This window comes from Carettochelys insculpta, chromosome 1 (genome assembly GCF_033958435.1).
Source record: "Carettochelys insculpta isolate YL-2023 chromosome 1, ASM3395843v1, whole genome shotgun sequence".
Classification (NCBI taxonomy): Eukaryota; Metazoa; Chordata; order Testudines; family Carettochelyidae; genus Carettochelys; species Carettochelys insculpta.
The window spans coordinates 304,581,855-304,609,157 of NC_134137.1; the positions used below are offsets into that span (position 1 = coordinate 304,581,855).

Here is a 27,303-nt window from a genome sequence, read left to right on the forward strand (position 1 = left end):
AGGTCTGACTGAGCAATTGATTTTTTTGCTTGTTTTTGTTTTTCAAAGATGAAATCACAGGTAAGAAAATTTTAAGCTTTATCAATGTTTTGAAGTATCAGTCATTTAACTCATGAACAAGTCAATTCTTTATGAATGTATTGGCATTAAGAGAAAAAAGTGTCAAATATTTGCTAAAACGTATTTTTTATTCTAGGCATGTTAATGTAATTAATCTTTAATTCACAGCGCAGCTAATGCACCTGAAGATGATGTTCCAAATCGATATTCACGGACAGACAGGACAGGATATAGCAGATACAGCAGGGATGCAAATTCTTCTGGGAATTCTATACCAAACAGTGCTTTGGAAAAGAGGATTGAAGAACTTGAAAGGGTAAATACAAATTTATGTCCTTCCTATGTTGGTTTCAAAATAAAATCATCTTATAAATGCCATGAGGAGAGGCTAGTGCTATGCTAGCTCACTGTGGCACTCTCTCCCCTTCTAGTGGTTGCTCCGTCTGTTAGAGATGGAGCTTGCTATAGTCTTCACTCAGAGATGTGAGCCTTTTAACTAAGGTGCATGGATTAAGTAGAGGTGCGTGGGTTAAATTCAAGAGATCACAGGCTTGATCACTGATGAAGATGATGATGACTGTGATGGTCAGTGTCACCAAAATATTAGGCAGTAGTCCTAAATATTTAATAAAAAGTAGTGATAATTTCTTGTGAATACAAAATATCTGTAAATAATCAGATTGAGAAGAATATTAAATTTGTATAATCAGAAGTGCTAAATTGACATTTGCTCGAAAAGGGAGTAATACCAGGGCTAAAGGTGCTTTTTATATGAGAACTAACCATTTCCTGTGCCCTTCTTTTGAACTGAAATGTAATCTAAACCCCAATCCCTGGGGGAGATTTTCCTGAAACATTGGTGTCTTATTCCTGATATCCCATGCTCCCTCTGAAGTGGTCCTTGTAATATAACATACCAAATACTCTTCAGTGCTTGTAGATGAAAGTAGTGAAATAAAAGTATTGTTTGGGGAGACATTTTTCATCTAGAAAGGATGGTGGTAAAGCACTAAGACACTTTCTGTGTGTGTGCATCTGTGTATATAGAAAAAGATGAAATATTTAGGAATTACAGAATCTTTGAATTAATTGAAATTGTCTCGTAATCCCCTCCTTCCAAAACTGGCTTCCTCCCAAATAACTCTTAACTATGGAAAAAAGGGAGGAGGAATTAGAATAGTTTCTTCAGTAAACTTCATGTTTGAGAAATGTTTCCTACCCCTTTGTACTTGGCCCCACAGATCCTGGAGCAGGTTTTCAGGCTGTTAAAGCTCGTGGAGTTCAAGTAGACCTTAGTGATATATTGTAGCAAAAATCTGTCTCTGAAAAACCCTCCTGATTACTTTGGGAGTTGACACTTCAATTTGGGTACTGTTTTCAGAATTGATGTAGGATCAATTCAGAGGTCAGCTTTGGAGGTCATCATTCTAGTGGACTCCTCAAGGGCAGAATTTTTCCCTAGATCTGGGACTAATAGGTCTGCTTGGCCTCTTGAGCTACAAGGGCTTGAAGACCCACTGCAGGATTTGTTGGCCTAGGTGTCGTAAGACAGGAAATTTTAGGTGAGAAGCAAAATTTTTCCTACTACAATATACAAAAATTTTCTCCTTTTTTTTTCAATTTAATTTTTAAGAGTACTGAAGAACCTTCAGTTTGAGACTGTTGATTTGTGTCTTTCACAGGAATTAGCCAAGGAGAGGCAAGAAAATCTAAGATTATTGAGGATGACGCAGGACAAAGAGGAACAGATTGGGAAATTGAAGGAAGAAATTGATTTATTAAACAGAGTAAGTATATGTATTACCCAAGGATGAGGAAAAGCTTTCAGTTTCTTCCATCTCTTCTCCCCTGCACTACCTAAACTTTCCAGGACAAGATAAGGAGGTAATTAGGTATTTATTTTGTGTTTTAACTTTTCAGCTAAGTATTAACAGATTATTTTTTCGTGCCAGGATTACAGAAGGACCAGAGGAAATATCTAGAAGTCCCTGCGTGTTCCATCTTGCTGTTCTGAAAGTTGCATGGGGCTATAAAAATGGGTAGAGCAGGGCTCAACCATCTTGGTTCCTTCCAATCACAATAATGAAGCTCCTGGTCCTGTCTGCTGACACTTAGACCTAGGTTTCTGGAAACTTGTTTTTCCAGTCCTCAGACAAATTTATTGCATTTGCAATAACATTTTAGTTAGCTTTTTGGAGTATTTTGCACCTCTAGGGATCTTTTGAATCCTATTACTCCTGAGGGTATATCTCAAAGGAGGTCCTTCGGTTCTCTTGCCAGCTTTCTGGATTCAGATACCCAGAGACTGTCTGAGCTTTCTATGGGAATGTTAGCCCCCAGCTAAGTGATCTGCCTGCAAGACTTTCACCTCAGAGGCTAGGAATGCCCGAAGTCGGTTCTGTAGCACAGTCTTCCTACTAGAGGCTCTAATGCTGTGGTGTCCAATATGTTGTCTGTTCACCACATGTGGCAAACTGGACGCCGTCATGTGGTGAGTGTGGCTCATTAGAGCCACACATTTGGAGTGCACGCCACACACATGCTCCGCCTCTTGATGGGACGCGTGTGGTGGCAGCAGCAGAGGTGGTTCCTTCTGTGGCTTGCTCTGGCCATAAGATGGCTTGGGACTGGGTATGGATCTCTGGGCTTGGCTGGTTGGCTGGGGGTGGAGGGGGGTGGCTGGGCTGGGCTAGTTGGCTCAGGTGGTGCACCGCGGCTGGGCTAGAGTGGGTGGCTCTTGGGGCTTGGTGTGGCTCCGGGCTGGGCTGGACAGCTCAGGCAGCACAGCACGGCTCTTGGGACTCGGTACAGGTCAGGGCTGGTCTGGTATATGCGGCTTGGGTGGCACAGCACAGATCTTGGGTGCTCAGTGCAGCTCAGCTCTCTGGGGTTCAAGCAGCACGACTCTGGTGGCAGCTTTGGTGAGTCATTGAGGGTGGGGGGTGGGGTCCCTGGCTGAGCGGGGAGTGGAATGCCTGGCTGTTGGGGGCAGGGAGGTGGGGCACCTGGTTGGGCGGGCTGGCACCTGATGGGGGTTGGGGGTCGGGTGGTGCCATGTGGCAATCAGTTCAGTTGGTTTTGGACACCACTGCTATAATGGGAAATATATTGGCTTTGGATGCTCCTTGGATCCTGGAATGCTTCAAGTTCCAACCTGTTTCTCAGGTCCTAATGCCCTCCCAAAATGTCTTTCATAAAGACTAAAGGGACCTGGCCAAGTCACTTCTCGAGTATCTGTCTCCGTAAATGGAGCCAAATTCAAGATTGAGTTGCTAAGGCTCTTACAGCTGCAAGAAAGGAACTGGTCTGTTACAATGTTGCCTTTTGAGTGGAAGCCAAAGCTGAAAAGGTGTTAATAGTTATAGATCAATCACGTGTAAATCTGACCATCACCAAGGACCTGTTGGCTCATTCCAATGACCAAGCCTACTTTGAAACCTTCAGCTGTTCTCTCATTGTGTAGCAAGTCAGTCTTTCACAGTGCCTCAGTTGATGGCCATTGCAGGTCTGTGGCACTGATTTCAGTTCGGGTCCAGTCTAATGAACAGCCCTTGTTGCTGATGGTGTTGGATCCAGTGCTTTAAGCTGAGGGAGATTTGGAACTGGGACTTGATTCTCTATTACCTTTAAATACAAGGAACAGAAGCATGAAACAAATACACAGGGGTGGCTTCCCTGAGACAGAGAGTTTTCATCATGGTTCCAAGGAAAAAAGACTACAGGTATGGGAATTTAAAACTTCCCTTGCTCATTTTCAATTCCATCGGTCCCTATTGTTTGTCTCCCCTTACCCCCCTGCTTAAAAATAAAATAAAATCAACAAAAATACATTCCTAATGGGGATGTCAGTGATGTTAGCCTAAAATAACTCTTCAGGGAGCTTTTCCATCTGTCTTCAAGGACCTGTGGGGCAAATATTCACCACAATACTGTGCCAACATTTTATGTCATCAAAAAATGGGGGGAATGCGTTCTAGCCAGCAGTGAAGGCACGCAATGGCTCTGACAGAGGTGCATGGCCTATCACTGTTGTACTGTCTGTCCATCTGGTAGGAACGGACAAAAAGCTTGCTGGCCAGCTGAGTTGCAATCAGCAAGAATAGCACAAAATCACCAAAGAGTTCAGTTAGGTGTGACACTGTCTCCTTTGAACCCAGGGAAGAGTGTTCCTTTCTCATCTCTTCAAGGAAGATGTTGTTCCTTTCTCATCTCTTCAAGGAAGAAGCTAGACATACTAGCTGTGAGAGTTTCTGAATTGAAAATAATTGCTGAACCTATGTTTTATGGGCTTCCATGAACACAAAAATAGTCCTTTGTGAGAGAGCTAAATTTAGGCACAAGATGGTAACTGGTTTTCATTTTAACTGAACCTAGAGTCTGATAGTATTCGTTTCAGATTGTAGCCTTTTCATATATTTAGATCAAGAGAGTATATAAGGTTGCTGAGGTGACATTTGTGTTTTCTGGTAAAAGGTCACTGCAGCCTAATGGCTGACCAAGTGTATCAGGTTGTATATTGGGGAAAGCTAATGCCCCTGTGCCAGATGGACGGAGAGCTTACCTTAGGTCTAGATGAATGGCCTCTGACTTTTCTTAAACTAGAGATGAAAGTAAGACATGCACCACCCCGGTAAGAAGGAGCCAGCAGGGGTGCTTGGCTGCAAGAGGTAGTGTGACACATTTCCAGCTGGGTTCCCAGGAGCCTTCTTGCAGATTCCCATGTTAAGCAAGAGGTTGCCAGGCAGGTTAAAGGGCCTGGATGGGGTGTTGCTCCAACACTAGCCTGGGACTGTTCCAAGGCCCCCCAGCCCCATGGCACTCTTTAACCTCCCTAAATAGCATCCTTGTTTCCCCACATCCCAATCATCCATACATACCCAGCCCACTGCCCTGAGCTCCCCCTCACATACCCCCAGCCCTGACTTCTGCACCCCCCCCACACACCTGTAGCCCCCTGCTCTGCGCTCCTCCTCATGTCCCTTCCCCTGAGCCAGTCCCTCCTCCCTCACTCCACCCAACACTTATGTTTCTTACAGGTACTGTTGTATTGCAAACCCCCTCAGCCTCCCCCCTCTGAGCCCCTGGCCTGTACAATATTTGTTACTTTCACCTGTGTCTGAGGCATGACATAATAGTTGAGAGCTGTAGAACTGCTTCTTGGAGCTTGGTCCACACATTCAGGGTGTTATCCAATGGGCTTGGTATTTGGTTCAGACACCCAGTGTGGGAGACTGATACTACAATTACTCTTTTATGTAGTCAGCCTCGTTCCAGCCTTCTGAAGAGAAGATGCGTCGTTCACACATTCTCACTAATGGGAGTTTAGCAAAGGCCTACTCAGAGGTACCGAAGGGTACTTAGAAGCAACTAGAGCTCCTCTAATTGTGCTTCTGGATATTCAAGCTATTCCCCACCTTCCCTTTTGTCCTTACAGTCCTGTAGCTATTTACTAGGCCTTGAATTTGTGTTGAAAAGATCTGAAGTAGATAAAGAGGCTCACCCCCCACCCCACCTTCCGTGTCTCTCTGAACACTCAGAGATGCTAGCAGGCACCACTTCTAGAGGTTTCTGTTGGTCCTACTGCACCAGTGATGTGTTGTCCCCGATTAGTGTGGTGAAACAAATGTTCTTTGAGTGCCAGTCGGTGGTAAGTAAATCTTCATTTTTATAACTTTTTAACAAATCTAGAAAACTTTGTGTTTCCTTATAAATAAATTGTTAAATAACTTTTTTAATTGAAAGATGTTATACTAAAATCCAGTACAGTAAACCATTGAGATACGCACAGTCAGTATGCGTGTGTCTCACATGAACGTGAGTGGAGGGGAACCCGAAAGCTCCAGCCACGGGCAGCTGCTGCTGAACAGGCAAGGGGGGAGGAGATCCCCTTTTCAAGGGGAACAAAGCTGGCTGCCAGCTGTGCCCCCTGTGCTGTCATGAGGGGCGCCAGCTCTGTTCCACTTGACATGGCCATCTCCTCCCTCCTTGCCTGTGCAGCAGCTGCCTGTGGCTGAGCTTGAGGGATCTTTGCTTGGCCAGTCAGAAGCCTTTTAACAGGGAAATACCTGTTAACAAGGGTATCCCTGACCCTCCTGACTCTGCCCACAATGACACAGAGGGGCAGAGCTGACGGCACTCCAGGTGAGCTGCGATCCCTCTTCCTAGGGGAATTGTGTTCCCCCCACTCCACCCTGTCCTGTGCTGTGGAGACGACGGCTGCTTTGGCTGAGCAGGCTCACAGCTAGCCAGCAGCTTTTGAACAGGGGAATCACTGTTAACAAGGGGACCCAAGGGCACAGCTAGCGGAGCAAAGTACTCCGCATGCTCTCTTGCCCCTTCACAGGGTGATCCCCTGCTCTCTGCTTTGGTGGCAGCTTCTGGGGCTGAGCTGACAGCCCCGCCCCTCACCATTTCGAGTTACGCCTGGTTTCTAGGGAAGATACTGTTATCTCGCATAAATCAAGGGTCTACTGTGATCAAATTACAGAGACGCTTGTAGAGCAGGTGATCCCTTTGCCATGAGAACCCCACCAAGATCCTGTGCTATAAATGACATTGTTTCAATCCAATGGCTGAGCTGTTTAATGAATTTATTTTTCAAAAGAAAACGGGAATAGGTATGTGAAAGTCCTAGCTGTCTGCAAGTAAAGCCATCCAAAGACAGTAAAATATTCATTGACTTTGTTCAACTCTGGAGTAGTATAGAGTTGGTCATCTGTGACCTCAGCAAATAGTTAATGTGGTTTTTGGAGAGAATATATTCAGAGAGCATTTGCATTGTGATGTTTTAGCCGTCTGTCACTTTGGTATATGAAGCCAGCACTTCTGTGCTATTGTTTTTATAATAAACAATGTGAATTTAAGAATGTAATTTTAATAAACTTTAGAATTTAAAGTGGCAACTCATCTATATGTGCTCATTATTTCTTTATATATCTGAACTATAGTCAGTTGTTACTGGATTGTTTTCAAATAGCTCATACTTACAGTAATCCTTGGAATTTTATTTCTGTACCATAAGCATTCTACAATCTTTTATATTTTTTTATTTTTGAGTAAACTGAAGTACTTTTGTTCAAACGTTTTGGAACAGTTACTTTAATGTCATTCAATCATCTACCATTTATAGTACATAATTGGAGTTAGCAGCAAATTAAACATAAAATTATGAACCCTGCTCTTCAACCATTGTACAAAAAAGGTGCCTTTTCATCATTATTTGGTTGTTCGCACTGCACCTGTTGCTAACATAGATTTTGCAGTAAGACAAAGCAACACTTACAGTGGTTAGTTAAAATAATGTGCTGTTTTTACCCCTAAATACAAATGAATATATTTATATGCACATATAATAAATGTTTGATTCATGTATGTCTTCAGAACATTTCAATATCATCTGTTCCAGAAACCCAGTTGTATTAAGATGTCTCAAGAAAATCACATTTCCAAGTATGTGTTGAGTAAAAAAGACTTTTCATAAGCCTCTGACAAACTTAAGTTTTAAAAATAAGTAATATTTAATGTGCTGTTCTGTGCTAATAAGGTGTGTGTGTGTGTCTATAGGGTACTAACTCACTGTGTCGAGTGAAAGCACCAATAGCCAGGGCCCTTCTGTTTCACAAAAGTGAAATAACACAAAATGAAAATAAAAGCATGGGGGAGCAGAGAGAGGGACCCTCATTCCATAGCAACATTTCTTCTAGTTCTCAGCACATGGGGCTGGGCCAAGCTCCAGGCACTGCAACCTGGCACATGGGCTTGCAGAACCACTCATTCAAATTTGGCCTTGCTGTCTGTAAAGAACTAAATAATTTCCCAATATTTATTAACTAAAAAAATAATTTCATTGGGCTCTCCCAACAGCATTTTAATGTGTCCAGGGCATGTGCCAAGTGGCTTCTTACTCTTATTAATCTGATATGGTCTGTTTTTGATGACCTGTTTCTTTTGAAAAGATGCTTGTCACCTGGGAATGTCAAATAAATGTGTTTTGTCTGGGCAATTACATTGAAAAAATGTTGTTTGTGGCTTTTGCTTTGCTTCATTCGGCATTTAAAATATAGGTGCCGTGAAACTGTAACTCTCTCCCTCTCCCTTTGCCCTATAATCTCTTGGTTTCATGTACCGATCACTTAAGTTCCGGGACTTTTAAATTACTAGTTTAAGAATCCCTACAGTAAGTTTCTGTTAAGAATTTTTGCATGCTGAAATATGGGTTCTTTGTTTTTTTTTCAGGACCTAGATGATATAGAGGATGAAAATGAGCAATTAAAGCAGGAAAATAAGACCCTTTTAAAAGTTGTTGGACAGCTGACAAGGTAGAAGATTCAAACCTCAATGAGGAGAGAGATTTAAAAACTACTGATTGAATGTTAAAGTCTACAGTAATACTTCCTGTGTTGCAGTATGTTAAAATAACCAAGCCTTTATATTTATTACCAGGAAACCAGATGGATGTTTATTTTCATAATGCATTCTTTTTCGTTTAATAAAATGGAATAAAATCTTTTTGGTATTTTAACCTTACCTTTCACATCAAGAATAATTAACAATTATGACATCTTTCAACAGCATTAAATTCATGATTGTTGTATTGTCATCTGACTACATATAATCTGGGTATAGTAGTTTAAAAACCAGAGCACCAGAATCACTTTTAGCTATGTTGGGTGTATATTTTTTTCTTGAGTGAAAGGAAGCAATAAAAATAAGCTTTGTTTACACAGTTCCAAAATATATATTTTGGGAGATACTTGCATTTTGTTTCAATGGCTGTTAAGTGTAGATGCCTCATTACCATTGTGTAGCATTTTATAGATCAACTACTTCTAAAATAGAAATCTTGTGTGTGTTTTTTTTTTACTATGTCTCAAAGATTGACAATGGTTGAGTAGTGATTTTCTTCTGTACAGATGTCATCTTGGGGAAAATAAGGTTTTATTAAAAAAAATAAACCACTTATAGTTACCAACTTTAACTTAGTGATATGTCTAAGTTGTGCACTGTAGTATTTCATTATGCTTGTGGCTCAGCAGTGAAATGCAAGCTTACTATCCCTATAGTAAGTTTGTTTTGTGTATTAAGAATCTAAACAAAGCCTGAAGCTTTCATTCTGCAGAAATATTAAAACACAATTATATTTAAATCTACCTATTTGAAATACTTAGTGCTCATAATAAATGTGAGTTGTAAGGATTTTAAAAACTCTGATAAAGTATTTTAGTTTTAATGTTTAAAAGGTAAGTTTCATAAATTTTGGTCCCTTGAAAAACACAAGTATGTAACATGCGGCTAAACCATGCAGACTTGATTGCCAATAGTATGTATAAAAAACATAGCTTCTGTATGCAGCTAATTCTAGTGACTTAGGGCAATAGGCTAACGCTGTTCTTAGTGCAAGATTACACTTCCATGATCTCTAAACCAGTCTTCAGTCACAAATAAATCTGGCCTAAAAATTCTTACAAGACCAAAACTTATGCATGGATTTATCCTGGTAGGGCAGAACTCATCCCTGATTTGAAGAAATAGGTAAGTTGTTTGAGATAATACAAAATCAAATATAAAATTTTCTTAACATTCTTAGCATTCTTCATCTTATAATTTGAATATAATGACACAAAGGCTAGTGCTACACTCACCTCTTCTGCTGGCAGCTTGATGCAAATGACCAGTCTTGGAAATGCAAAATGGCAGTTTATTTGCATATCTGAGCAGCTCATTTGCATATTCAGAAAACAAGTAGCGAAGATGTGCTTCTGCTGGCAAAAACACTGTCACCAGGCTCTTATTCTTGGAGAAAATCAGGTATAAGGGGCTGCCGACAAAGGGCATTTTGCTAGCAGAACTATGCCTTCATTGCTTGTTTTCTGCTGTGGATATGCAAATGAGCTGCTTGAATATGCAACTGAACAGCTATTTTGCATTTTTGAAAGCTCATTTGCATCATGCTGCTGGCATTAGGGGTGAGTGTAGCACTAGCCGTACACTTTTTATTGTCTGAAATATAAAGATAACGTAAATACATAATCATGGCCATCTACAAAAGATCTGTCCCTAGCTTCCACTTTGAATTAAATATTCTTTGCATTTAATGAGGCTAGGGGATTCTTGAATTTTCAAATCCAGGAATTATCACTCCAAGTTAAAGTGCTTTTGTTTTGTTCTGAATATTGAACCAGTTACCCTGCTTGGTTTATTTTATAGTCCAACAAGAAAGGAGAGATTGAAAGGTTAAGGACTATTACACAGTACATTTACCTTCTTATGTGCTTGGGAGTTGTGCTCACAGTAGGAGTGAGCTCACACAGTTTTATTCACAGCTTAAAGGCAGGGTTTAATTGGCAGAAGTGAGCACTAATCTTCATCTTGGTCCACCAATAAGTACTTAATTGTATCATTTTTACAAAATTAGAAATTGAAACATGTAGAGGGGCAAATAATTGATATAATAGTCAGATATGTAAGTGGGCTTAATAGATCTGAAAGCTAACATTGAAACATTCTTTGAAATATCATCTAGCTTTCTCTTTCCATTTAATCCGCAGGCAAAACTTAAGTACTTGTAGAGCATGCTTCCAAATTTATATTTGCTGTATTACCAAGAGAATTAGATGCCTAATGTCATATGTTGAACATAGACCATAATGTCAGATACCAAGTTTTATGTAGTGGGTATTTCTAGACTATATTTTACGTAGAATCACAGAAGAATGGAGGTCTAGAAGGGATCTCAGGAGGTCATGCAGTCTTCTCGTGCTATAACAAGACCAAGTACAGTTAGACTATTGCTGACAAGCGTGTCTAACCAGTCATCCTTCTCCTCTGCTCCCCCCCTGCCACAAAAAAAAAACAAAAACACACACCTCCAGTGATTAATTCCACAACTTCCCTGGGAAGCCTATTACAGTGCTTTTAACTATCTTTATAGTTAGAAAATTGTTCCTTGTATATAACCAAAATTTCTCTTGCTGCAGATTTAAGTCCATTATTATTTGTTCTACCTTCAATGTGACACAAGTTGATAACCATTCTCGTTATAACAATCTATAAAATATTTAGAGTCTGTTTATCAGGTCACCCCTCAGGTATCTTTTCTCAAAACTGAACATGCACCGTATTTTTTAGCCTTTCTTTAACGGAAAGATTTAGAAGATCTTTTAGTAATCTGATTACTGTCCTCCAGACCCTTTCCAGTTTAACCACTTCCTTCTTAAAATGTGGTGTCCAGTAGTCCAGCTGAGGGCTCACCATGTGAGTAGAGTGGGAAAATTACTTTGTGCCTGCCATACTGCACTCTTGTTAATGTATCACAAAATATTAGCCATTTTTCACAACTGCATACGATTGTTGATTTAGTCAATTTGTAGTCCACTATAATCCTCTGGTCCTTTTTAAAGTGCTTAACCAGTTATACCTCATTTTGTAGTTGTGCATTTGATTTTTTTTCCTTGCTAAGTGTACATTGTACACGTCTTCAGTCTGAAATCAACAAGATAAATTTCAGTAATGGTCCAATTTAAAGTCATTTTGAACTCTCACCTCCAAAGTGCTTGCAACCCTTCCCAACTTGGTACAGTAAACTCTTCCATGCCTGGGAGCCCTGGGACTCCAGAAAGTTGCCAGGTGTTCAAATATTCTGGATAATAGGGAGGTATATCTAGCAATGTATAACACAAAAGGAAAACAAGATTGGATATTAAGAAATAAACAAAAATGTTTGCAGAGTACTTTATTTACCACAGTGGTAGTATTGTACACTGTATTTGCTGTATTTCTTTGTATTTACTTTCACTATACTGTACTTATGGAAAATATAACTAAAATTTACTTATAGTTTAAAAATGCCAGTTATTTGAGAGTTCTGGATAACAGAATCCTGGATATGAAAGAGTTCACTGTATATGCATATTTTTAAACATACTCTCCACTCCTTTACCAAAGTCATTAATGAAAATACTGACTAGTGCTGGACACAGCACAAAATCCTGCTAGATATGTCTGCACTGTTTGATAGCAAATAATTTGATAACTATTCTTGCAGTGGCTTTTTTTTTCCATCCATTTGTGCAACTACCTTAAAGTAACTTCATCTAGACCACATTTCCTTAGTTTACTTATGAAACTATTGTGTGGGATTTATTAAAAGCCTTATTAAAATAAGGTGCATCATATCTACCATTTCCTCCCATCCATTGGGCCATTAACCCTGTCAAACAAGCATAGGTTAGTTTGCATACTTTGTTCTTGACAAAAGCTATTGTTTTATAACCCTATTAGACTCAGGGTGCATAGAAATTGCTCAATAATTAGTTCCAATATCTTTCCTTGAATTGAATTTACACTTGCTTGCCTAAAGTTACCCATGTCCTTTTCTCTTCCCGCACCCTCCTTCTTTGGTGCTATGTTTTTCTTTCCCTGGGGTCCTCTCACCCGTTTTTAAAAGTAACTAATAGATAACAAAATACTGTTTAGTCTGTAAGGTTCCATAGGATGACTTGTTGCTTTTGAAGATACAGACCAACTCACCTACCCCTCTGATAATAGTTCTGAGATTCCTTTGGCTAGTTCCTTGAGTACCCTAGGGTAAATTTGATCAAGCCCCTACCCATTTGAAAATATCTAACTTATCTAGATATTCTTTTACTTATTCTTTCCTTACTATAGCCTCCTTTCTTTCCCTTTTGTTTATATTGTTCTAAGTATCTGGTCATAATTAACCTAAGCGAAAACAAGTAAAATAGACATTAAATACATCAGCTTTCTTGATGTCCGTCTGTTCTTATTCCTTGCTAACTAGAGGTCTCCTTCATTTTTCACATTTCTTATGTATTTATAAATCCTCTTCTGGGATTTTATGCCCTTTGCCAGGCATAACACTTTTTGTGCTTTTGGATTTCTGTCCCTATATGCTTGTTATGCTTTTATTATTCCTCCTTAGCAATTTGTTGATGTTTCCACTTTTTGTAGTTTTCCTTTTTGGTTTTCAGATCCCTGAAGAACTGCCGATGGAGCCACATTGGTCTTTTACTATTCTTCTGAGCTTTCCTTCACGTCAGAATAGATTGCTTTTGTCTCTTTGATGTTGTCTTTTAGAACAGCAAAGCAAATGGACCAGTATTTCTCTTTCTGATTAGCTCTTCATTAACTAACTACTTTTCGTGAACCAAAGCAAAAGATAATATTGAAGTTCACAGTTTTTTTCATTTAAACACACTAATTTAAGGGATTATTTTTAAGGTATGAAGCATTTGTTTACAATAAACTTCCCTTGTAGGTTTTGAGGCCAGAGTTTTAGCATGTTTAAAAATGATAGGTGATCCACTCAAGAACGGCGTCGTCATTAAGTGTGGTTCCTTAATACAAATTGTGGGACAGAGTTCAGCTCCTGGCGTAAGTGTGCTTCTGTGTAAATGCACATCTCACCCTACATTGGGGTGAGAGAGCTTTTTACGTTGAGCCCCACTTTTCATCCTTACACTTAGCCGGGACCCCTCCCTCCAACCTGCTTAATGTAATCCAAACGGATGGAGATTTTGGTTATGTTCATATGAATAAAACCCTGTTTGACACACGTAAGAAAATAACTATGTGGAATGTAAAAGCTTTGTTAATTGGTATATAAATGTGAATAAACAGGCCGAAAAGCAGTAACATTTCAACATTTTTAAGGAGATGGGTGAGCCTGAGCCCCAGCAGCCAATCAATTAGGAAATATCATGCCGCACCCCCTGTCCCCCCCAAAGGGGCCTGCCCACCCCGCCCCCCAGCTTTGTGCACCCCTGGCTTGCATGATCTTACACAGCATGGTCAAGATCCCACACACTTTAGCTAACAGTCATGTTGATTTTCAGTTTTTCTGGAGAAAGTATTTCAATCACTGCAACAGTTTATGGAAACTTGCAGTATTATCAAGTTCCTGGCAGAAATTTGGCAGGCTCTTTTTATAGAATGCTAATATTTGTCTAGCCAATTAGCTTTTTATCTTAGTAGGGTATCTTTAAACTCAAACATACACTAAACTTTCAATCTGAGTTGTTTGGGAGAGTGTTGCTTTAGCTACTTCAGTGTAAGGAGGTTTTTTTGGCCCTTAACAGTTTGTTTACTGCCTCCTAACTACTTATTGCAGGATTGCTTGGAATTAGTGTTACCCATCAGAGAGACTGAAATTAAGTAATATAGTATCTTAACATATCTTACAGGAAGAACCTACCTCTTCTGTGTTACGTAAGATGACCTGGTTGTTTTTGTAGCAAGGTGAGCTTAACATGCAAGAGGTTTTGGGTTCGCTAATGTTCTGATTTAAATTGTGCAAGTAAATTTGTGAGAGAGACTTCTGTACTTCAAGCTCTTAATATGGTACCAAACTACATAGACTTAGTAGTTCTTCCAAAATTGTAAACCTGGTCACTTGGGAAATTTTAACATGTCTTTGTGGACGGTTAGGAAAACTAATAGGGCAGATATCTCCTTATCTTGTTTCCATAACAAATGGCACATGATATATTCCATAGTGGGTGAGCTGACAGGCATTAATTTGTATTGTCCTGATAATGCCTTATGAGAATTGTCTAGTACCACTATGTCTGTTCAGTTCTGTTGATTAGCAGACAGAAGATATGTCCAAAGACCTGAAACTTAAAATAGCAAACGGAGACACTGGTCGTGAATGGTATGCGTTAATGTTTTGGGGTTTTTCTGAAGACAGAAATTTATATATGTATAACCTTTTAAAAAAAGAATTACTCTGTTATCCTTAAGTTTTGACGTTATTTGATGTACTCAGTGCTTCTCTTGCTTTAAAAAACAGAGCCAGTACAGCGTCTTACCCTCCCCCTCCCCCTGCTGGGTCCTCTTGGCTAGAACTACTGGAGGGGCGGCAGGGCTCCAACTCTTGGCCCCTGCTGCTGGGTGGGGGGGCTCTGCTCCCAGGCACCCGCACCCCACCACTGCTGCAGGGCTGCTAAGGATCCAGCAGCTCTGTGTCTGGGAGCTGGCTGGGGTGCTGAGTCCCACTGGCAGACCCAGCCACGGGAACCCTGCTGAGGACATACCACCCGAAGAAAAGCCCTGGATGTACTTATTAAACAGAAGAATACAGCCTATATTTGGTACTTTTTCATGTCTTAAAAGCCAAAAAAATTTCTTTCTATGACCAGATTTTGGATCATACACTTGGAAACTGAGATTGTATTTTTTCATTAGCTGGCCTTTTGAATTTTGGATGCCAGGGGGAGATGCTGTAATGGACGCTCATTCATCTTCTTGGAATATGTAGTTTGGAAACTGAAAATAAAGTCAGACCCCAAAGTATCAGTCATAACCTAGCAATCTGTTTCTCAATTACTTGTTCTGAGAACTAGCTAAAGTAAGTATGATTGGCAGAACCATCATTTAAAAGCTTTTAATATAGCTCAAACTAGCTGATCTTTTAAATCTACATTGAGTGGTGTTTTACTTTCCTAGTATACAGACAACATGAAGGTTTTGTTGCAAGAGGTCAGAGGGAGAGGCAGGGCATCATGTTACTCAGTACAATGCCGTACTAGAGAGAGGTAGGGTACAACTGTTCTAGAGTAAGGTCTTTGCTGCGCTTTTTGTAGGTGGAAGCAAAGTAATTGCTATAGCAATCTAGTAGAGAGGTGATTATTGGGGACACAAATGAAACATTTATTTTTAATATAGGTGCTACTATCTGCCTCATTATTTCTTGAGTTTAGAGACTTCTCTTCATGAAGATGTCAGTTGTATCAATGAATTTTCATCAGTCTTGATTAATAATGTAGTCATTTGGTGTCACCTGCAAGTGAGATGGCATTTGTCCTGAATCAGAACTGCCAGAGTAAATAGGTTTTTTTTCCCCAACTCATTCAGATGAGAAATAAAATGTAAAATTTTACAACAGTGGTGGTAATTAAGTATTGGAATGGTTTACCAAAGATTGGGGTAGATTCCCAGCCCTGGCAACTTTAAAATCAAGAATGGAAGTTGTTCTCAATAGGCTGCTCCAATTCAAACAAATTATGCCAGGGGATTTCTATGGCCTGTGCCACTCAGGAGGTGAGAGTAGATGAGCGCTGTGGACAGCTCTGTTGGTTTCTACAAATGGAGTGAGTTCAGTCTTAATCATCTAATGGGAAGAAAAGCATAAGAATGTGTTTTCCAACTTAAGCATTTTGTTATAGCATCCCTAGAAACAGTAAAAAAGGAATAAATTGATTACTGAAAGCTGTAGGTTCTCTTTATAGCTTCAAGTTAACATCCAGGCTACCACAGGTGTATTCCCAGCCAGTACTCTTGGTGTCAGTACATACACATCAATTCTACTGGTGCTATGCATTTATGTAGAACCACTTACTTGCATGCAAGACACAAATGATGTAATTATGCAGCTGATTACCAAGTCATGATTTTAAAGTGTGTTAACTTAGTAAAATCACTTTCTCTGTAACACAATGTAGGTTTTCTCCTAACACTGCAACAAATGAACATTATTCTGTTAATTTAGCCTTGTTGGTTTTATTTTAGTTTTCTGGTATACTGTTGTTCAGGGTTGTAGTTAAGTGTGATGGGGAGGAGGGTGTAGAAGGTGGCAAAGCTGTTGTAACCACTACATTTTTTCATTTAAAAATGTAAATCATAATCCAGTCTTAAAATTTATGTACAGTCATTTTTAATATAGCAGTTACATGTATTTAAAAAGTTGAATCATCACTTAGCTATAAAGAACTTAATATTGTTTTTATTTTTGAACATCAGCTATTTGTGGTGTTTCCTATTATGTGATAACATTGTTTTAAAAGGTATTGAGAATTTACTTTTGCAGGTAAAAGATACCTGTATTAACCTACCAATAAAAACTGTGTGCCTTTTTGTCCAAATAAAAATGAAATGCTTTCTAATCTGCATTTGTTTTTGAATATGTTCAAAGAGAAATAATACCATATGACTAAAATTAATACCAAGTAAACAAACTGGAGCCTATCATCAAATCTGGAAAGTTCTCATTTGTAAATTGTGGTTTTATTTTCATTATTTTTACTCAGAAATTTCACTTAAATTAGAAACAAAGTATAAAATTAGCCTCTAACTACAACCTTCTCTGTTTATGACTACATCTGATTTTTTTAGGACTACTTAACTCTGGTTGTAGCCTGCTCATCAGCTCTTGTTTACCCTACACCCCATTTCACAGACTGTAATCATAAACTAAACAAAAGGTCACCTGCAGCCTCATATAGGCATGTCTTTAGCATTTATGGGACCCAACACAGTACTGTTAAACTGGTGCCTCTCTGCCTAATGACAGCCTAGAGAGGGATGGAGATGAGTTGTTAGGGATGTGTTTTTTATGATCTTCAGCAGTACTCTAATGAAATATGTATTTTGAAGCAAATTTTAAACTAAGGTCCTGTAGATTGACATAGTGAATTCAAAAACTGACAGTACGTACCTTGGATTGGCAGATGCCTGTTAAATGGCTTCATTACCGCTTGACTGTCTCCTTCAGGGGTTCTCCTAATAGGTCTGGCAGGCATTTTCACATGTAAGTGACCTAGATCCTCTCTGGAGGAAGCAGAGCCACAGAACAGGAGTAAGGGCACATGAGTGGATGTGAAGACCCAGTTGAACCTGAAATTTGTGGATGCCCTATGCAGCTGCATATTCCATGTATGGGTAGAGATGGCCTGGCCACAGGGGAGCAGGAAAGAGCTACAGGTGGTGAACAGCACCAGTGCTGGCTGGAGGACTCCAGAGAAGCAGGGGGTGGTTATACAGCCAGTGGCTACAGAGAAGCAGTGCTCTGAAAGGGAAACCACTGCTTCTGTCCAGCTGATTAGCTGCATGGCCACCCCCAGCTCCTCTTGAGTTTGTGCTCCTCACTGCTTCAGGGGCTGCATGCAGGCTGCAATTGGGACCTGCGGGGGGGGGGAGTGGAATGACCAGAGCATGTGACTGGCCCCAGGAGCTGGTGCAGAGCCCATGGGGTGCAGGTTCTACTTCAGAATCTCAACCTACCTCTTCCTCTAATTAAACCTGCCTTTCTTCAAGCAAACAGCCTTTAAGGTTAAATAAACTATTTCTCCTATTTTTTATTGCAAATATACAAGATTTCAGCTACATTATGAGTTAAATAGGCTTTTGTGGGCTAGCCTGGGAACTTAATTACCATTTATAATATTGTTTCTGGGGGAAAATGCATTCCAAGTTCCAAATAACCAATTTAGAAATGAATTTTTGGAACGCAACCCATTCTTACATTGGGTACTTCCTGCACTTGGAAAGGAAGAAAGTGATGAAGAGTAGTCAACATGGATTCACCAAGAGCAAGTCATGCCTGACCAGTCTGATTAACTTCTGTGATGAGATGACTGGCTCTGCAGACATGGGGAAGTCAATAGATGTGATATACCTCGATTTTAGTAAGTCTTCTGATACAGCCTCCCACAACATTCTTGCCTGTAAATTAAGGAAGTATGCATTGGATACATGGACTGTAAGATGACTAGAAAGCTGGTTACACTGTCGGGCCCATAGTGATCAATGGCTCTGTCTGGTTGGTGGTTGATTTCAAGTGGAGTGCCTCAAGGATTGGTTTTAGGGCTCGTTTGGTACATCTGTATTAATAACCTGGACAAGGGAATGGATTGGACCCTCAGCAAACTTGCAGATGACATGAAGCTAGGGGGAGAGGTAGATACGTTGGAAGATAGGGATAGGGTCCAGAGTGACCTAGACATATTGGAGGATTGGATCAAAAGAAATCTGATGAGGTTCATCAAGGACAAGTGCAGTGTCCTGCACCTGGGACAGAAGAATCTCAAGAATTGTTACAGGTTGGGGACTGGCTAAGTAGCAGTGCAGCAGAAGAGGACCTGGGGATTACAGTGGATGAGAGGCTGCATAAGAGTCAACAGTGTGCCCTTGTAGCCAAGAAAGCTGACACCATATTGTTTGCATTAGGAGAAGCATTTCCAGCAGATCTAGAGAAGTTATTCCCCTCTACTCAGTGCTGGTGAGGCCACATCTGGAGCATTGCATCCGGTTCTGGACTCCAGCATAGAAAGGGTGTGGATGCATTGGAGAAGGTTCAGTGGAGGTCTACAAGAATGATCAGGGGGCTGAATCACATGACCTATGAGGAGAGGCTGAGGGATTTGGGCTTATTTAGTTTGCAGTAGAGAAGAGTGAGGGGTGATTTGATAGCAGCTGTCAACTTCCTAAAGGGGTGCTCTGAGGATGGAGAGAAAGTGGTCTCAGTAGTGACAGATGACAGAACCAGAAGCAATGGTCTGAAGTTAGAGGGAGAGGTGTAGGCTGGATATTAGGACAAGCTATTGTACCAGAAGGGTGGTGAAGCACTGGAATTCTTAACCTAGAGATGTGGTGGAATCTCCATCCCTAGAGGTTTTTAAGTCCCAATTTGACAAAGTCCTGGTTGGGTTGATTTAGTTGGAGGTTGATCCTGCTTTAGGCAGGGGGCTGGACTAGATGACTTCCTAAGGTGCCTTCCAGCCCTAGAATTCTATGTTTCGATGTATAGACATTCAAGTGTAGGCTTCCACCTCAATGAGCAGTGGTGTCCTAAAGAAATTTAAGGAACACCACCGCCTCCCCACACACATACAACCCTCCCCTGTAAACTGCTGGTGACTTGCTGGAGGCACTGCCACTGGAGGCCTGTACCACAAGGTGCCCCACAGCTGGAGCCATTCCATGAACTGCAGGCGGAAGCGTCTCCCACTGCCCCCATGCACTTTTCCCACAGAGCATGCACCAAGTGTTCAGCTCTAATGAGCTGCTTTGCCACTCCCCGGTGGTGAACGGGAAGTGTATTGGACATCATGGTGGTAAAGTTCTACACCACCATTAACCAGCCCCTTAGTTAGAGCCCACGTCCACTAATGTGACCTAGCTGGAGTTTAATTGCTGAGTAGGTGTACCCTCAGATGCTAATATTAGGTGTATTTTCTTGTAAAAGGCAAACACAGTTTAAGCAGGGTTTTTTGTACAATTTATTATATGAAAAATGACAATATAAGGGAGGCACTTCTTGAAAAAGAAAAATGACACATTTACATCTTTGTATCAATTAAGCAAGTGGGACTGGGCCAAAAAAAAAAAAAAACACCATGAGTGGGTGGCACTTACCCTTTTTTTAACCCAAGCTTCTCTTGATCCAAAGTACCAGAAGCTACTGAGAGGTGTTGCAACACACACAATGAACGCAAACATTGTCCTGTCTACCACTTGAGCTGGAGTAACAGAGCAGCATATTGTTGTACAATTTCTTTATAAATCTGGTCATTGTACAAAGAATGTAATGCTAATTTGTAAGAAAATGTGTGTGTCGGGTGGGGGGTGTTACATAAGGCTAGAGCTGAAAAAGCTCCAATGTATTTATTAGAGGCTTGACATGGATCCATTAGTATTTATCCCTGGAACTCAGATGCATTCAGTAGACCAAGAGGCTGTGGAATGAAATTTTTGTTTCTCTGCATGGAGAATGTTAATACATGGGGTTCGCCTCAAGGCTTTTAATAACAATGATGCATTTTAGCAAAAAATGTGAGTACAACAATGTAAGCGTGGCTGCAGTCAGCAACCAAATAGACTTAAAGGGGTTGGGAGGAGGGGAAAATACAAAGTGCCAAGTTAGAGTTTAAACTTTTGAATAAACTTAAAATAGTTCTCAAAGTTCTCCTTGGAGAAATTAGGTGAAAACGTTACTTATATCTGACATTCTCCCATCTCCATATATGTGCTAGCTTCAGCTTATTGTATTCTGTAATGAGACAATGTATAAAATGATGTGATAGCACACAAGGGCTATGTCTACACTAGCCAAAAACTTCGAAATGGCCATGCAAATGGCCATTTTGAAGTTTACTAATGAAGCGCTGACGGGGGGCTCCTTTTTGAAAGGACCCTGGCTACTTTGAAGTCCCCTTATTCCTATGAGCAGATGGGAATAAGGGGACTTCGAAGTAGCCAGGGTCCTTTCGAAAAGAAGCCCCGTCTCGACGAGCTGCATCAATTTTGAAGTGGTGCAGCCGCCTGCCTGCTAATGAGGTGCTGAATATGTATTTCAGCCATTTGCATGGCCATTTCGAAGTTTTTGGCTAGTGTAGACACGGCCAAGGAGTGCGTCTACGCTAGGAACTAACTTCAATGTTAACATCAAAGCTAGGCACTACATCAAAGTAGCCAGCAGAGAGTCTACACACATTCTTTTTTTTTTTTTTTTTTTTTTTGTTCTCCTTATTTCAAAGTTAACTTTGAAGTAGGGAGCCCAACTTCGAACTCCTTACTCCATACCTGGGAATGGAGTAGTGACCTACTTTGAAGTTTAACTTTGAAGTAGGGTGTGCATAGACACTCTACTTCAAAGTTGCCTGCTTTGAAGTTGTACTTCAAAGTAAGCAACTTCGAAGTTATTTGTTGCAGTGTATACACAACCAAAGTGAATTGTCTACTTAGACAAGGATGTTTTTAGGGGAGGGTTGGTAAAATATTGCCAATGTAGCCTTTATTTCTTGTCAGACAATAGAAATACATAAATTTCCATATTAAGCCCATTGCATTTACATCCTCCTGACACGTTATTTTTTGTAAGTGTCAGACATTAAAGATTCTTCTTGTTTTTCTAGATCTATACTATTTAAAATTATTGCTTTTTTTTTTTTTGGGTCAAATAGCCATGTGGTACAGGAAGTGCTAACTAGGATTAGCAACTGTGCTGGCTGGAGTCATGGCCTAACATTTTACTACATTGTGATCATCCCTAGTATTGGCCGCTCACAAGCAATTTTTCTCCAGGTATTGTAATGGTTAGCTACAGTATTTATTGTTACAAGTAACATCTATGACTACTACAAATGTAAGATTAGAGGAAAAAAAAGTTCTGTACTTTTTTTCCTGTTTTATTATGTGTACAGTAGTTTTTGTTTCCACTCTGAAGTCAATTGAGTTAATCAGTTTAGTCTGCTTTCTTTTTGGTGTGGTTCCCCTGCACAGCAACAGGGAAGAAACATATTTGTACAAATGTTTCTTTTGTGATGATAAAACCATACGCACGAACACAAAAAGCAGGGGTCTCAAGAAAGACACGTACCTAAAACCCTTTCAAATTCATTTTTAAAAATAAACTCATTAGATGTCCAAGTTAATGCCCCTTTTAAGAGATCTCTTTCTTTAAACTTCTTTTAAAGCAGCAGTCAGCTGTCCTGGTCAGTAAGGTAACATCTATGCTATGAGAGAAATTCAAATTTATTAAAATTCAAAATTGAAATATAAGTATCCTCACAAGAAAGAGTAGGATACTAAACGTTTGGAAAAAAGAGATTTTTGCAAAGCAGGGTTTTTGGCTTCCTAGTCCATTTCACAGCTTCTGTGCCCTGGGATCATCTAGCAGTCTGTCTCTTCTCAACTGGCCCTTCACCCACTCTTCCCTATGCTAAGGGAGCTAAAGCTTGAAGAGAGGGGATAGAAAAGGTTAGGGAAAAGATTTTGAGCTTCCACAATGGTATGGGTCTGAAATCTCTTACTTTCATAAATGAAACATCAAAGATTTTACAATAAGCAGCAGGTGTCTGCAGTCAGCTTATAGTGCAGCAAGGTGTCTATGTCCGTGTCTTCTCAACTGTCCCTTCATCCACTCTTCCCTGTATTAAGGGCATCATACCTTGAAGAAAGAGGATAGAACAGATTAGGGAGAAGATTTTTGCCTTCCTACCACACGACACAAAGTTGTTCCACATGGGAGATGGGGCTCACCAAATTTCAACAAGCAGTGGTGCTCAGATGGAGCGGGTCCAGCACTGACTGTCGTGGTGCCAGATCCCCTCATCCCATGGGGTGATGGGTTGGGTGGATCAGAGGGTGATGGGCCAGTTGACTTGGTCCTTGAAAATCCTTCTGGGCAGATGTTGTAGAGACCATGCCTGCAGAGCCAGTTGAAATGATTCCCAAGGTGACTGCAAGCCCCTGAAAATATTTTTCAGAGGGGGATGTGAGGTCTGTGACTGCAGAGCCAGTTGAAATGCTCCCCCAGGTGGCAGCAAGCCCCTGAAAATATTTTTGTGGGGGTGGCAGGCCAGTTGAAGCAGTCCCCCGGGCAGCAGCAAGCCTTCCACAAATCTTAGCTGCTTGGGGAGACTTCCCTGGGTGATAGAACCTGAAAATCTTTCCTGCCCTTGGACCCTTCGCTGCATTCAAGCCAGAACATGGTGCTGCTGGCAGCATGGTCTGCACTGAATAGCAGGTATGTCCTTTTATTGGGTCAAGTGCGGGATGTGGTTCGGCACAGGAAAGAGCCTGAGTGCTTGGCGCCTGTGTGGCAAAGGGGTGCCTGCACAAATGTAAACCACAGAAAAGAAGTTTCTCAGCCTCATACACGTATTACCACCCCCGCAACAGCCTAGCTTCCACATGGTGCGATGGAGCAGTAGTTGGTGCCAGCACAGAAAAAAAATCGAAGTGCTCAGCCTGCAGAGGAAGAGACATAACCATGAACTCTGTGTTGGGGCTATTTTTAACGGGTAGTTGTGCTCACAGTACTGATAGCAAAGAAAGAAAGAAGTTTCTCAGCCTCTCATACAAGCATGACCCCACAGCCTCAGTCTCCTTGTGCCGAATTCAAATTCGCAGGCTTCCTGTTACCTAATTCCTGCACACCTACAGAGCAGTGGAGATGGAAGCGGCCAGAGCAGAGCACTGGGGCATTGTGGGTTACATATGGGACACCTCTGGAGGCTAATGAATTCAACTTTAAGACATGGTGCATCCACACTGGCCTTCATTTGGACTTTTAAATTCAAATTTGGCCCTTCTCCCAGCCAGTTTTGATATTAGTACTCCCTAAATCGAGCTATTGGTATTTACTGTGAATACGGTGAGGCTGTCATATCTCATTAGCTGCCTTAAATTTGAATTTATCTCGTAGTGTAGACACAGCCTGAGTCTCTCTAGCTAACTCATCCTTTTTTATTTTAAAATCTGTCTACTGCAATTTCAGGTGGCTTTTGACCACTCAATATTTTATCTGAGAGAGCTGACAGCAGATCAAGTTACTTTAGCCCCCTTCTATAGGAGTCCATTTTCTGAAGCTGTGGTTCACAGTAGCTATACTCTGCTCCACCAGTGGAAAAAGCAAAGAATTTGCAGAAAAACACTTCCTGTTACATAGCAGATTTTAATGGTCTCCTAATCCAGTAGAGGAGTTTGTCTTAGTTGTAGAATGGATAATGGATGTGGGAAATCTTTAGTATTTCAAAGATGGCAGTGACTGACAGCATATTTCATGGCAACCCCCATAACACTCATGAGGTAGTTCCATTCCAGGTACTAGGGAACAGGGATCCACATTAATGGCAAGATAGTATATTGTGGTGCAAGGTATATGTTTCAGCAGGGAAACCAAGCTTTCAGTCAACGAAACTGAACAACTGTGTTACCACAGCATGCAAGTAGGTCCAGAACACTCTTAGGGTGCATTGGTAAAGCTGATGTCCTTGCTCTGCCCATTCAGTAGATAACATACTCCAATTCTCCAGCTGGAGAGTTTGTTACCTTTTCAACACACCATTTGATTCGGTTCATTAGTACATTAGTTGTATTTCGTTTGATTTGGCTGCTGTTTTCTTGTGTGCTCCACAGAGCAGAGGTCTCATTGGCAATGTTCTTCAGTTACAGTTTTTCTATTATGCTTCATTTTACAAGCATCCCTTGATCTTTTTTTTTTAAGGCTTCAAGAGCTAAAATCCCCTGAGATTATTTTATCTGCCAAAGGCTATCCAAATGGATTAGCACCTTTCCTCTTTCTTTCTCTGAGCTTTGAGACTTCTGTAATAGTTGTGTATAGTTTACTGGACTTATAATATGGACAACATAAGGCACTGACAGAAGAAGACATGGTGATGATAATATTGAGATGCTCCTTGTGGTGCCTTTGAACACCCAACATTTGAATCCGTTTAAAGTTTTGCTTGGCTACTCACTGGAAGCACAGGGATGTCGAGAGCCTCTGAGAATATAATCCACAGCAATGAAGAAGAGGCACCGCTAAAGAATTTTATGTTTTTTTCTCTTACAGTCTTACACTTGCCCTGTCTTATTAACCTACTGCTATGTGGAACTAGTGTGTTACAGGACAGTATCATTACCCACGTGCTGATAGAGGGACACAAAAACCAGTACGAATCCACTGATTCATGCAGACTAGAAAAATGTTATTTCTCCCCTACTCTAAATATGTTATACTATGTTCTAATACCAAGGAACAGGGAGGATTTAAAACAAGTGGCTCAGTGGTTGTTCTGGAGTGCTCTGAGGCAGGGAGATACAGGATGTAGTTGACTAGGCATTGGCACTAAAGAGAGATTCCCTCCCCCCCACCTCCTCCCCAGCCCAATGGCAGAAAGCCATACAAAGTTCTCCAAAGAGACTGGAACAAAACACATTTTTCCTCCTCAATTACACAAACATTAAAATAGCATACTGGTTCAAGACACAGAAAACAAATAGTACTTTGGATTTCATTTTCTTTTTTTGAACTCTGTGCATAAAATGTCCTATTCAAAACTGTGGTAAGGAAAGTTAATCCTGTTCTGTTCCTTGAATAATCATCTGTTCCTTGGTTTGTTAAACGTTCTTGGCACTTGCAAGACAAAGAAGATAATGCATAGTTTTGAAGAATAACCTTTCCAGTACTTACAAAATCAGATCCCTGTAAAACAAGTTCCAACTGAATCTTTTAAATAGCAAAATAGCAAAATAATTTGCAGATGTTAGTTTTAATACAAGTTTTTAAAAAGCCACACTGTAACATAATTTACTAATTACAGAATGAATATACTCCTCAGGGATGTTTTAGAACTTATCTCTATTAGACTTGACTATAGTTTAAATACTTCTTTAAAAAAGGGCAGCTTTGGCTATTGTTTACATTACCTAGTGCTGGTGCTCCAAGTCTGCAACAAATAGGTGTGCAGATTAAACAAGTAGCTGAATTTTCTTAATATCATGACTATAAAGTAAAAGGCTTACAACAGTGAGCTCCAAGGCTGGTGAAAGGAAATCTTTTGAATCTCATATCTTTTGTTGGCAAGCACGTTTTAGTCTGCTCAACTGTATTGCAGTGTTCATATAAAAAATCCATTGTTTTATTGCTTAAATAATTGGAGGATGTGTCAGCAAAAAAGGAACTGGAACAAAGGTCAGTAGGCACCAAAGATAGGGAACTTGTAGTGGGGTTCGTAGGGGCCTGGGTGGGAAGATGCAATTAGCTTGAGGCGCAATAGGAGGGTGGGAAACTCAGATGGGGTAAGATGGTACTGTGGGGTGAGATGTTTGTCTTGTGGGAAGAGCTTACACGCTAGCCAAACAGCACTGACCGTGCCAAAATGTGATGATTTCTGTTTAAAACCTAAATCCTGAGCTTTCAAGCTCTGTTTACTGCAATAGAAGGTGATGACAATGAGGTGAGAGTTACAGAGACAAGCAATATTCAGGACAGGGATAACAGAAGAGGCCAAAAGAGAATCAAAGTACCGATTGAACCTCTCTAGTACAGCACCCTTGGGACCTGACTGGTACCGAATGAGAAAATTTGCTGGCCTAAGGGAGATCAACACTGTCAAGTAGTATCACCAACACTTCCACTGCTTACTGGGCTCCGAGAAGACAGTTAGCGGTAATAATGGTAGTCCATCGATCCGATGATGACAAATCTGTGCAGATCTTCTGTTATTGGTCTCATGGTGTGCCCTCTGGTGACTGTATAAGACAATTCTAGCGGTGCATATTTTGCCACAGGTGGTGCATGGGAAGTTCGCAATCAGTGAGTTGTGCATTGCTGATGCTCTGTGATGTCGTTCGCATGCCTCTTGTAGACATTGGCAGCAGTCTTCCTCAAAGGCAATGCAAGTATTTCTGACTGTTGCACGCCACTGTGTTCTGTCACTGGCGGTGTCCTCAAGGTCCCTAGGTTTGATACTGCTGTACTGCAGATTGGCTTTGATGGTATCCTTGAAGCATTTCCATGGACGACCTATACGCCGGATGCCCTGGGAGAGTTCACCATACAGAAGCTGGCGAGGGATTCTGTTGACATCCATGCGGCTGACATGACCAGTCCAACGTAGTTGTGACTTCATAATCATCATTTTGATGCTTGTCATCTGGGCTCTTTCAAGGACCTCAAGATTGGGCACTTTGTCTTGCCAGAGGATCTTCATAATATTA

At 40.7% G+C, this 27,303-nt stretch overlaps 1 protein-coding gene across 4 annotated transcripts in view; it reads left to right on the plus strand.

The window, feature by feature from the left end:
- The window catches only part of PAWR (pro-apoptotic WT1 regulator), a 133,957-nt gene extending 117,002 nt beyond the window's left edge, over positions 1-16,955 (plus strand). For 2 of the 4 annotated variants that reach the window (XM_075012428.1, XM_075012437.1), the window contains 3 exons: positions 229-376; positions 1,743-1,847; positions 8,296-16,955. In XM_075012428.1, the coding sequence (XP_074868529.1) occupies positions 229-376; positions 1,743-1,847; positions 8,296-8,382 (340 nt within the window). In that variant the 3' untranslated portion in view covers positions 8,383-16,955. Of the gene's footprint in view, positions 1-228; positions 377-1,742; positions 1,848-7,440; positions 7,510-8,295 lie in introns of all 4 variants that reach the window. The other 2 variants (XM_075012454.1, XM_075012446.1) reach the window with 2 other exon arrangements.
- Positions 16,956-27,303: the final 10,348 nt, after the last annotated feature.